Below are 12670 nucleotides of genomic sequence, written 5' to 3' on the forward strand. Positions count from 1 at the left end.
AGATTTTGATGTAACAGCATCTGAACCATAAATCGTCGCTTTATGCATATTTAAGGCAATACCGTTCTAGAATATTACACTATTAGACAGAAGACGAACGTGCGAACTCACTTCCATGAGCAGCCAACTATCCGGCCTAATGTCCAACCAAATGACGTTAACGTAACTAATTTTTATGCCTTACCTGCGAATGTATCGGCTTCGATGACCTTATCATCAGACCAGGTTTCTCGGGACGGTAGATGTGACCCTCTACTGGCTGGCGAAGCAAATGCCTCCGTGCGCACGGCTAGGTGAGCCAAGGGTAAATCTAGAAATAGTTGCGCATCATCAGCATTGTCTGTTGTCTTTCAGGCGCTACGGATATACCACACAGAGTATTGTGTGATTTAACCAAAAAGTCCCTAGCCCAGATTCAAGAATTACCTACGATGATAAAAAAAAAAAAATTCCACAGTACTACTACTACTGCTGCTGCTACTACTACTACTACTAATAATAATAATATAATAATACTAATAGCCGACATAATGTTCAGAGCAAATATTTCATGGCCTCCTTGTCAAATGTATTTATTTTTAAATATTAAATATTAACATTGCAAGAACAAGACACATTCAAGCAGTACTGTATTGACCCAGGTAGGCTTTCACTCTCACATTTTTTGTGTTGTCATTGCATAGAACCGCTTACCAGTTCATGCAGTAGAGGCAGAGACTCTTTGGGTGTTCAGGTCCAGGTTTGATCCAGCGCTGGATATTCTCTAGTTTGTTGGTAAACGGCGAGTGCTGGACGTTCTTCAATTCACCGGTAAATGCTGAGTGTAGCTGCTCTCTGGTTTGAAGGCAAATAGTTAGTGATTGGTGATCTCCAGGGTGTAGGTTAATGTCAGGCCTAGATGGGCTGAAAGGTTCATTCTCATCATTATGTTATATTCTTATGGGTTCAGGCTAAACATGATTTTACTGGTTTCTCAGTGTTCACAATGTTCTATGGAATAACATATGCTCACAAGTGTTTGAGATTATGGGTTTGAAGTCAGTAAAATAAAAGTAAAAAGACAGCCCAATGAAACCCACAGTTGCCACACATATACAATAACCTCATAGGCTGGAATCTACTGCCTCATTTGTTCTGGCTACTAGCCTACTTTATTTATAGAAGTCCGGGCCTAATATAAACAACAAAAGGCTGACACCTCCATATTGTCAAAAAATTTAATTTATACATCAGTCATCTCTACTGTGCAGCTGTTCTGTGTGACTGACATCATGTGGTGCTAGGTACAGGAGTAGCAGAGGTATTATTATATAGCTTAGCTTCATTCACACCGGGTACATAAAAATCACTGTCAGAAACCTAGCTACGTATTTTCCCCGCAAATAACAAATTGGTTGGCAACCTCATCTTGTTGATTAGCAACCTTGCCACATAACCTAGTTAATGTCATGTATATTAGCTTGTTTGTATGTACTGTACAAGTTCACAGTCTGAACATGAATAGATAGTTTGACAGACTGTCAGAAAGACAGCTAGCTCGGTTACACAGGTGGCAACAACTAAGCAGTCTTGTTCATTTGTCTCAGCACTGCCTATCATCAGCAGCTGAACCATTCAAGTGATGAAATTTTGAGGAAAACCTTCAAAAAAATGTCATTGCTTTATATCAAATTCTGATTTATGAACAAGAGCCAGTGGGTAAGTGGATGCCAAATTAATCAAGATAAAATCTACAGTGCCTGCAACTACAGTTTTCACCAAAAGGAAGAAACTGCTAACACAACACAACATCAAGATTTGTTTATTAACTCTCAGCCATGAAAAATATATGCATTTGAACATCAGCAACTCTGAGGAAAAAAATACCCTTGGCATGTAGACTAGACATACTAAATTGTAGCTCGTGGAGCAGTTGAAGACCCCCCCCCCCCAAACTTTACTTTAACACAGAAACCACCCAAGAGTCTTACAACCATGCATGCCTGAAAATGACATCAGTGTGTCAGATGTTCTTGCATTTACATCGATACATTACCGAGTCACTTCTAGAACAAAATAAGCATTTTCAAATATTTTAACCTTGCTGAACAGGTGGTTTAATTCTAAAAAGTGCCTGTTCATCAAGACAAGGCTCTTTAATTACTCTGGAGTTTGTCAGTATTGCTTTGTACAGGTATGCCACATGACATAGCTTTGAGAAATCTGCTACACACATGATTTTTTTTTCTCGTAAAATGCAATGAACCAAATTTGCTACATACATGATTTTTTTCTACGTGAAATGCAACCAACCTCTCATTGAGGTATAAAATATTTCTACATTTTGGAATGAGTTATTTGATGATTTGATGATTGAGGCCCTGGATTTTTTATTTTTTCCTATTCTCAGCATCTATGACTAGTCTGTAAAAGCAAGCCTCCTCTTGATAACCCCGTTATATAAATTATTTATAAAATGACTTATGCTACTACTGTATATGCATAATTAAGTTTCCTGGCAACATCTTCAGTACTTTTTAAAGAAGCAGAGTAAGGCTGTAGCTGTTATTTTACTGTCCTTTTTCTGTCATTTCAATTAAATTGTTCATATGAATCAAAACAAAACAAGCATGATTGTTGCATTTTGGCGATCAGCCGATTCGTCTGGTTTTCCCAGTCTCACACCTGCGGTGGTTCAATTTTGCATTGAGAATCAGCTCACTTCCACCGAAAGTCTTTGTGGAGACATTTTTCAAGTATAAGTGTCCCACGGCAAAAACTCAGCCATTCCAGTGTCTATGATGACAGCGCTACTTTGTTTAATGGAGTTGACAAGGTGGAGGATGTAGCGATGCATGCTTTTCTGTGTAATAATGCTGATTTATTGTCACAGCTGTTTCATGTTGTATTTGATGCTCCATTTCTGTCCAGTGCAGGACTGTAAAACAAGCAAATAGCCAAAGTACACATTGGCTGGCACCACTTCCAGGCAGCGGCCGGTAGCTTGGTTGACGATAGAGTCGTTCTGCAATGGAGAAAAACACACATTTTCAGTAGCGAATTCTGGTGATGCCATGTGTGTGCCAAGAAAGGAAGGCGCGTAACACATTATACCATACATGCTATACCCTTTTTTATTCAGGTCTGTCTGAAAGCAGATGACTTGTTCTCTCGTTTTTGGGTGCGATGTATCAGGGAAAAAAGCGGTGTGTCCGTCTGGGTCATACCTGGGAGAAATGCCAAGTTTTTGCCCGCTTGTTGGGGATCTCGTCACAGTTCAGCAGCTGTGGCAGGCTGCTGACGTGGTCATCCACCACACAGCTGGTCTCCTCCCCTGTACTACCGAGAGGACCCAGGTACAGAAGCCCCTCCCTGGTGTACCTGCCCAGCTGCAAGGGGAGCGCATTTCTTACCAAAGACTCAGGGCTGGAGACATCCAATGTGTCACACATGATAGGTCATTATGTTTAAAAGCAATTAATTATTTACTCCACTAGGAACCATGGTTTTCAAAGTGGAAAGCCTCACAAGCTTCTCAAACTCAGTTGGTTTTATGAAGTAAATTTGACATTTCGTAGCTTTGTCATTGTATTGGTGCAATATAGTTGATCATTATTGGATTTTGCCTATTTTTACGATATGGATTATTAATCATCAAATTCATAAATCTGGGAAGATATACACCATACAAACTTTTATCCAAATAATAGCACTTGCAATGTTTGTAGCATAGCTGTATTGCATATTTCATTTCCATTTTATGTGCAAATTACTAAATTAACATTTACCATATTTTCTGTTAGGTCCTCAGAACATATGTTGGTCTTATGTCCGAACAGTTCTGATTAAGGTTGGAATGACTGAAACATTAACGAGATTCATCTTCTACTATAATAGTAACAATGACAAAAGGAAATATGAAAAGCGACATTTTATTAAAAGTAAAAAAAAAAAGAAAGCTAATATTCCTTCCCACACATCCTCCATTTATGGATGATACCCTCAAAATGAAAATAAAATAAAGAAAATAGGATTAGAAAGAAAATAAAGTTTTTAATGCAAGGAGCAAACATCAGACCACCAGTTCTAGCAATGGAAGATTGATAAAAATCAGCATCAAATGTACATTTCCCAACTGGACATGAATATTTCTGAGTGTCAGACATATGAACCTCAGCAGCCTACCCTGACACCAACCACTAACATCAGGGACCAGCAGCATGGTGAAACCAAATAAAGACACTGGTGATTCCAGAGAGTTCCAGAGGGTTTACACAAATCCCTCTTGGACAGATCCGTTGAGTGGATTCATGCTAGACTGTTGAACAAATTATGTCCCACCTCCCTGGTTGGCAACAGGAGTTCCCAATTTTTTTAATTAATCTTCTTAATCACAACTTTGTTACACTTAATCTGAATGACAGGCAAAAAGTTAAACTATAGACAATGAGGTCTTATTTGATGGTATGTCCATTATATCTGCAATATTGGTAACATACTGTAGCAGGGATGGCAAACTCCCGTCCTGGCCACAGTCTGCTGGTTTGCACTGCATTTCAGCAGTGATTAATTTGAGTCATTGCCTGGCTAAAGAGTCCACGCACCTTGTTCTTAAGGCATTAACTGGAAACCACAAATGCCTGCAGACACTGCAGCCTTCCAGGACTGGAGTTTGGTACCTGTATTAATGTAGGCCTGTCCTGCCCGTGGACTTCAGGGTCTATGATATCTGCAGTATTGGTAATATGCTGTAATAAAAGTCAGTCCTACCTGTGGACCCAAGCCATGGCATGGATGGAGAATCGCTGTGTGGTTCTCCTTTGATCCCTGGTCCATGCACAGATGGCTCACTCTGCCATTACGAATCTGGGCAATCAGATGGACAGAGATCACTATATTACTGAAATTCAGAATGGACCCAGTCATGTCCCTTAAATCAGGGTCTCTTAAACCCATCCATCTGCTGGTTTTTTTTAATCACACTTGCAACCCCTGCATTATCAGGAGCTCTTAACTGTCCAAATTTAAAGACCATTGTGGGATGATTTTCACCATTTCACTATTTCTAATGCAATTAACACCACATTGCATTAGAAATAGCAACACATTACACAAATAAATGTCCCACATACACATCCCAAGAATATTATTGAGTCAGATGAGCTACTGCTGCAATTTGCATTGTGCTACACTCTTTAGAAAGTGAAATCAGTCTTAACTGACTGGGAGTCCAGCCTTCCCATAAAGGTTTGGACCTTTGCGATTTTCTTTGGTTTGGAACGGAGCACTCAGTTTCCCACAAATTTATATTCAATTCCAGACCTTTCATTCAAGTTAAGAAAAAATTATAGAAATACTTTAGTGCATTTCTGAATTTGATCATGCGATTGTCTGTAGTAAAAGCCAGGGTACAGAGGGGTCCACCAGGCATGACTTTGAGAATCCTTGTGCCAATTTATTATTACCATAGGTTAAAATGCCTTGTTCAAGCTAGCCAGCTTCATCCATTTGTGTTGACTTAAGTTTCTCATACATACAAGTATGCCTACATAATTAAGCATGTTGTGTATGACAGCATTGCCTCTTGATTTGAACCCTTGAGATGGACATGCGACAGCACCTAAACCACTGGATATTTATGAAATTGCCAACGGCACAAGTTTAAACCATGGGAGTCAAAATCCAGTCCAAGGGGACTGCAGTGTTTTTTGGTTTTTGGTGCCTTTCAGCACCAGTGAGTCACGGAAGCTGTTGATTGGCCAAATAATCCACACATCCTATTCAAGACCAGACTGCTGACTGAAAGGAAACCACAAAAACCTGCAGCCTCGGCAGCCAGCTAGGGCTCGAGTTTGACCCCCCTGGTTTTAAAGAATCAGGTTTGCAATTCTTAACAGGTTCTTTCTATCATTAGGCTTAAATTTGTGAAGAGCAAAATGTTTTCCGCTTATAACACAAGCAAGAAGCTTGATGGAAGACTCACTTCCCCATAAAAAACAGTGTTGTTGTATCTCCTCATCTCTGGATAGACGTTGTCTAGGTACCACTCAAAGTTCTTGCAGTGCAGGCGTTTCCTCAGGGCTAATCTCTGGGAGATGTCACCATAGTCTATTCCATGATTCTGCAAAAGTGAGAAAGAACATTTAGATATCTAAAGCTATCCTTTTCTTTTTCACATTTCACTTTCCTTTCTTTGGGAAAATGTTAGGGTATATCTGTGATATATATCTGTGGGGTATATCTATATCTAAGATTCATCTGTCTAATCGTACCTTCTTGTAACAATGCATTCTGTTGTTCGTTTGGTTAATAATACACAATCTTGGGTATTTTTTTGGCATTTCTGAGAGCAACGCTGATGTCTCCCCCCGGATAAGAATGCCTACCAAATTACCGTAATGATATGACATGGAACCTAAGTGCAGAAAGATATTTCTGTCCACATGGAACATCACCATTTAGAGTAACAACACAACTGCTGATTTCCATCATGGTAAAGCTGAGGGTGTAGTACTTGACTAATGCCAATGCGTCCGACTCACATCCATGGGGAGGTTCCAGGCCATGTACACGTTGGACTTGTACTCATCCATCCAGACTTCTGCCACACGCAGGGCATTGCGTCGGGCGTGGATCGTAATGTCGCTGAGGTACGGCTTCTTCAGCCGGGCCATGTGAGCCACCCTGGAGCAGGGCAACACCTCCATGCTGCCCCCACACAGCCATACCTAATATAGGAGAGACAGAGACAAGGGAAGTCCATGAACACGGCGAAACGGCCTGTCGTTTTTAATTAGAGAGAGAGAAGACACGACACACTGACCCTGATTCCCAGTTCGATGTTCTCTCCCCCATAGACATCCATGCCATCATCCAACAAGCCCAGCTCCCCAAAGTACTCATGGTGTGCCACAAAAGAACAGCCAATCATTGCAGGAGTCCTGGAAAATAGAAAAGAAGTCAAGAAATGCACCTGCACATGGGGGCAAGTTCACGGTTTGCCTTAAATCATTTGAGCCCATTAGTGAGCTAAAGATTTACAGACAGATACCCCAGAGGGGGGATCTACTGACAGGGAAAGGTTCACACTGTCAGGCACTTCTCCCTTAACTCCTAGCCATCTCCTTGTCCTGTAGTGTACACACGAAAGGGGTGCGGCAATGTCCCCCTTGTCCTGCAGTGTACATACCAGATATGTGCGGCTATACCCCATCTTGTACACAGTGTACACACCCGATAGGTGCAGCTATATCTCCTGTCCCATGCAGTTTACAATCCGGATGGGTGCTGCTATATCCCCCCTTCCCGTGCAGTGTACACACCTGATAGGTGCAGCTATATCTCCCTCATCCCACCACTCTTTAGGAGGGTTGATGTACATGCACCAGAGCTGCCAGTTGTAGCCGTGCCCGGACTTCTCGTAGTGCTCCAGCGCAAAGGTATCGTGCTTGATGTTATCGATGGAGGGGAGGATGATTCTCCTGCGATCCTCCTTAATTCTTGCCAGAACCGGTTCTGCCCTGCCAGGGGATCAGGCCCAAACAGTGGTCCCTTTCAGTCTAAAACAAGTTCATCCTGATAAATCACTTACATCCAGAACTGATTTGCCAGCTGCATGTTGTTTTCCCCATTTGGCCATCATCTTTTAATTCAATCCACTTACCAGAAATCCATTCTAGAAAGCTCTCGATGAGAGAGCAGGGTTCTCAACCCTGGTCCTGGAGAATACTAAGGTCTGCTGGTTTTATTTGCCAGTCAACACTTAAATGATCAATCAAAACAGCTCATTACACAGCTAACTGACTGCACCTGGGTTCTTGAGTTCAAGAGACTGATTTTTAAGGTGGGGAAAAAACAGCAAATGCCATTTCCCTCCAGGAACAGGGCCGAGAATGCCCAAAATACAGAGAGGAGAAATCGTTTTAGTTTGGGATTGTAGACAGTACTTGCAGTAAATCTTACACTCCCAATTTCTAAAACTAGACACACACACACACACACATTACAGAAACATTCCTTTCACATAGTTTGATTGTCAATGACAATATCTGTAGTTCAATAAAATATACATCAGATCTTTAGTCATAATTAAAAAGTAAATTATCAAACCATTTCTGAGACCCCAATTTTTTTTAATGTCTCATACCTCACATACAGCTTTTATTGAATATTACTATACAGGTGCTGTGTTCATTCAGCTGACAAATGGAGCTTAGTCTGTATGGTTTCAGAGTGCTGACAGGAAGTCCATCAGGGGCTTCTGTTCGATGAGCCCTGATCTACAGGCACCAGTAATTATGCTCTAAAGTCTTTGCTTAAATGCTGCCAGGAGAAACATCTTACCAGGAGGGCGTGAATTCCACATGGGCGTCAAAGAATCCTGTAACTTCCCCGGTGGCCACTTTCCAGCCCTCAATGCGAGCTCGAATGAGCCCTTCCCGCTTCCGATTGCGCACGATCTTCACCAGGCCCGGATATCGCCTACTCACATACTCCTCCAGTGGGGCCTTCAACTGCCCTGAGTCACACAGGAAAGTAGGGGAAAGCTTGTTAGCAACCAACCAATCACATACCAGGAAAAATAAATTGGCCACGCTTCAAGAGGCAAAGTTGCCCATGCTGAAAGAACAAGGACATTAAGGGTGCGGGAGCACCAATCAGGGGACTCACTAAAGGACCCTATCGGTATGCTGCTGTAGGCCTCTATTCGCTGAAGGACCCTACCAGTCTCCTCTGTGCAGGACACTTCAAAAGGTACCGAGAGGCCTTTAATGAACTAATGAAATTAACTTTGAATGTCACTTTGAAATTAGATGAGCTGGTAACATTGAGCTCAGTTCTCTCATGGCACATTACATGCTCACATGAGAGTGGAACTGAAGCTAGAAAAAGTGGTAGGAGAGAAATAAACCATCTCTGAAGTCCTTGGCAATCTTAATATTTCTTGCAGTAGTATTCCATATTGTAAAGGAGGGGCTAATAACAGGAACGAACAAAAAGAAGCGGCCCTTATTTCCCTTCTTACAAAAGAAATGTCCTGTTGATATTGCAGGAAAACCACCAAGGCCTCAGTTTCTCTCCAAGAAGAGAGTAGAGGTTAAACCATCCCATCAAGCCCCTCACCTGAACCGCTGGAACTCTAACAGAAGCACCAAATCCCTTTGTTCCAGAGTGTAATAGGGTAGATAAACAGAAGTGAGTGCAATATGGCAGTGCAGCATAATTTATATGGAACTCAAAGATTGTGAGTTTGCTTCCCTACTGGGGCACTGTCATTACACTCTTTAGCAAGGTACTTCAAACTGAACTGCTTCAGTGAAAATATCCAGCTATACAAATAGATTTCATGAAAAAAAATGTAATCTGTGCAAGTAGCTCTGGCTGCTAATCTGCCAAGCACCAAAATATAAATGTAAAAATGAAAATCAGTGTTCCAGCCTCCGCAGATTTCCATTATCCGATTTAAGCACCTTACTGGTGGTGGCAGGGGAATCCTTGACAAAGAAATTATGCAGCGATTAGAAAACTTATTTTAATAACCAACCTCCTGCCCTGTTATGTTATATTCAAAGGAATAATCTCCTCAAATCAGCCTCTGCAGTCTTTGGTAACAAAAATGTTATTTATTTGGTTGAATCTAAATGTATGTAGAAAATCCAGATCTATTTTGTAAACTGTAGTTCCTCATCCAAGCACTAAGGGGTGCTATGCTCTCTTCAAAGCTTCTTGTTAAACAATCATTCCATTAATCATCTCATTTCTTGGATTATTAATTGAGAAGTTTGAAGTTTCTCAAATGATTGACCTGTGAGTCCTGGTACATACACTATTGCTGTATATCAGGGGTGTCCAAGGAGGACCGTTTTTGGATTTCATGGCAACTTTTGCCATTAATTATTTATGAGTCCCAATCATTTAGTAATTGATATTTAGCAATGTTTCTTGATAAGTTCACAAATGGCAGCTGAAGATTGTTACTGTGTCCCAACATGAAGCATCTTATTGTGGTCTAACCCCCAGTTTAACCAGCATAAAAGTGTATTCAGATAATTAGCCAATTTGGCCAGAGTAACTGGCAACAATGAAAACCTGCAAACACACTGAACCGGCAGGAATGGAATTGGCCATCCCTGCTATATACTCTGAGTTGACATTACATCTCACCATCATCACTGTTGTCATCCACCAGAATGATTTCCTTGAGCAGGTGCGCTGGTGTGTGATTGACAGCTGAATGGACGGATCGCAGAATCACAGACAGGGCTTCATTCACAAAGATGAAGATGAGGGATATTTGCGGGAGATCCCTCGGGTACGTGTACTTCTTACATCTGCAATCATAGACACAAAATGGCATGAGGCATTCCATGTGCTCTGTCACCGCTGTTTCAAAGTGCTCACGGCAATGCATTATGGGACCGATCCATGACTCGTGGTAGCCTCTGTTCAAGTCTGATCGGTTATGACGAGGGAGGCCACTTTACGAAATCTCTGGTGCTGGTGTCATATTAAATTGCATTCTCTGCTTCCAAACAGGGAATGCTGGTCATGGGATTTCAGCAGGAGGGCACCACACTAACACCCACTGGGCCACCAAATGCAGGCAAGAGTGGCTTTTAGTTGGCAATTTAGTCAAGTTAGCCATTTCAGCAGGGGTTTCCTTCAAAACCGAGGCAGATTCATTTAGCACACAAGTATCAGCCATGACATCATTCCAGAATTCATGCTCCTTGATCAAACGCTCCAAAAATCACCTTCTCTCCACAGTATGGTACAGGGGCGCCATCAGAAGTTTGAAGGGGAAACTGAGGGCTCCACATCACACAAACTGCATGCCAAGCAGTCTGCCCTTTCTCTCTGAGTACAGCACATGCTACACAGCACTACATCACGAGTCATCATGCTTGTTCCAAGAGACATACAACTAGTTTTTATAACTGAAAGATAGTGATTCAAATTAACAGTAATGAACCGTAACTGGTAGTAGCTAGACGGATATTACGGTCATTCATATTAAAACTTCCTTACAGGAGAAAAGTGTATTTTCTTTCAGAAGCATCACCTGATGAAACTGCATCTCATCTTGATCTTCTAAAGCTTTAATATAACTGCTAGCAGCCATACCACCACGCACTCTGGTCCTGCAGACTGGCTGAAGCTAAGCAGGTGTGGGTTTGATTAGTACTTGGATGGTAGACCACCAGGGAATACTGAGTTGCTGCTGGAAGTGGTGTTGAGGGGCCAGCAGGGGGCAATCTTCCCTCTGGTTAAATAATCCCCAATGCCCCAGTGCAGTGATGGGGACACTGTGCTGTAGGAGATGCTATCTTTCGGATGAGTTGTTAAACCGAGGTCCTGACTAACTGTGGTCATTAAAGATCCCATGACACTATTCGCAAAGAGTAGGGGGTTCCCTGTTGTCCTGGCTAAAATCCCAGATCTGGCTCTTGCAAAAACTTGCCACCTAATCATCCCCTGATTTAATTGGCTAAAAAAATGTCCTCGCCCTCCAGTGGAGCTGCTCAGTGGATTGTGGTTGTACTGGGCAGCTCCCAGGTGTGAGTGTGAAGCAGGACGTTCCTGCAAAAGAGAATCCGTGAACCTACCCTGGTTAAATAAAATATGTCTCATATAAACAGTTAAAACATTGGATCCTCAACATTGCTATAACATTAACAGCATTTTTACAACTTACGATAGTTTTCGGCCTTCCCCATAAACCCACCGTTCCAAACGATGTTCAAGCACAATTTCAGAAGCCACAGTATTGCCATTAACACATAAATGACATTCATAACATTTTCAGACTTAATGTGATCCACAACCAGTGATAAGGGTTTTTAAAAACATGCAACATTAATACGGTGGGCAGCAACTCCAGTAGCCTACTCACTTGCTTGGGCGGAAGTCTGGGATGGATCGGTCCAGAGAAATCCTGTCGCTAAGGTAAGCATTGTACCCGTACTTCTCCCTCAGGTATTTTGCATTAGCTTCCTCGGCAGGACTCAGCGTTGCAGGCAATCCTCCTTTCCCTCTACCACCGAAACCTTCAGTAAGTCCAAGCGACTTTGATAAACCTGTTGTACATTGAAATGTATCTATATTTTTGTTGCAACTATTATACTTCACTGTCTAATATAGGCCTAACCATTATGTTTAAGCAATTTAGATATAACGCCGTATACGTTCATCTGAATAATAATCAAACGAATTAAGGTCTCTACTTGGTTATGAACCGAAAAATAGAGGGGCGCAATTCTGGAGAATTGATTTAGAGTTGAAAAATACAGGTGCACAATGCCAGAGAATTGATATAAATCTGCTTTACCATTAAGCTGTCTGTAGACCACGTCCTCCAGAGACGCAAGTCTCTTCAGCAGGGCCTCGTGACTGATGCTTGATCTCTGAATGGTGAGGTTGTAGCGGCTGTGCCTTTTCACATTACCGTGAGAGTTTTGGCCAATGGCGGTTATAGTACTAGAGCTGCACTTAGCCCAGAAAGACATAAACCCCGCCACGGCAATTACATTCATCACGAGTAATATTTTCCATCTTCGCAACACGAAAGCCATTAGAGTCGCTGTAGACCGGAATCTGACGACCTGGAAGTCGGAAGAAAAATCACACATGTGTTGTGAGCCTCAGGCCACAAACACAGTGTGTTTGTGAGCCTCAGGCCACAAACACAGTG

At 41.9% G+C, this 12670-nt stretch overlaps 1 protein-coding gene across 2 annotated transcripts; it reads right to left on the reverse strand.

Annotated features, from left to right (window-relative positions):
- Window positions 1-2776: 2776 nt before the first annotated feature.
- On the reverse strand, window positions 2777-12657 carry galnt17 (polypeptide N-acetylgalactosaminyltransferase 17). 2 transcript variants are annotated; one of them, XM_064302190.1, is made up of 11 exons: window positions 12308-12657; window positions 11873-12026; window positions 10144-10310; window positions 8323-8497; window positions 7302-7499; window positions 6803-6920; window positions 6522-6707; window positions 5963-6100; window positions 4750-4845; window positions 3207-3368; window positions 2777-3004 (listed from the first exon to the last, which is right to left on the reverse strand). In XM_064302190.1, the coding sequence occupies exons 1-11, from the start codon at window positions 12606-12608 to the stop codon at window positions 2867-2869; spliced, it is 1833 nt and encodes a 610-aa protein (XP_064158260.1). In that variant the 5' UTR covers window positions 12609-12657; the 3' UTR covers window positions 2777-2866. The 2 variants fall into 2 exon arrangements, with proteins under 2 accessions (XP_064158260.1, XP_064158259.1); XM_064302189.1 differs by having other exon boundaries at window positions 11873-12056.
- Between the last annotated feature and the right edge of the window lie 13 nt (window positions 12658-12670).

Source organism: Anguilla rostrata, chromosome 12 (assembly GCF_018555375.3).
Source record: "Anguilla rostrata isolate EN2019 chromosome 12, ASM1855537v3, whole genome shotgun sequence".
Classification (NCBI taxonomy): Eukaryota; Metazoa; Chordata; class Actinopteri; order Anguilliformes; family Anguillidae; genus Anguilla; species Anguilla rostrata.

Bases quoted from the DNA above. Each gene is read 5' to 3' on its own strand.
- galnt17 (XM_064302189.1), bottom strand. From the start codon at position 12,608: ATGTGTGATTTTTCTTCCGACTTCCAGGTCGTCAGATTCCGGTCTACA. The intron at 10,311-11,872 runs GTGAGTAGGCTA...CTATGATTGCAG, and splicing joins CCAGACTTCCGCCCAAGCAA to ATGTAAGAAGTACACGTACC. The intron at 8,498-10,143 runs GTGAGATGTAAT...TGTGTGACTCAG, and splicing joins GGATGACAACAGTGATGATG to GGCAGTTGAAGGCCCCACTG.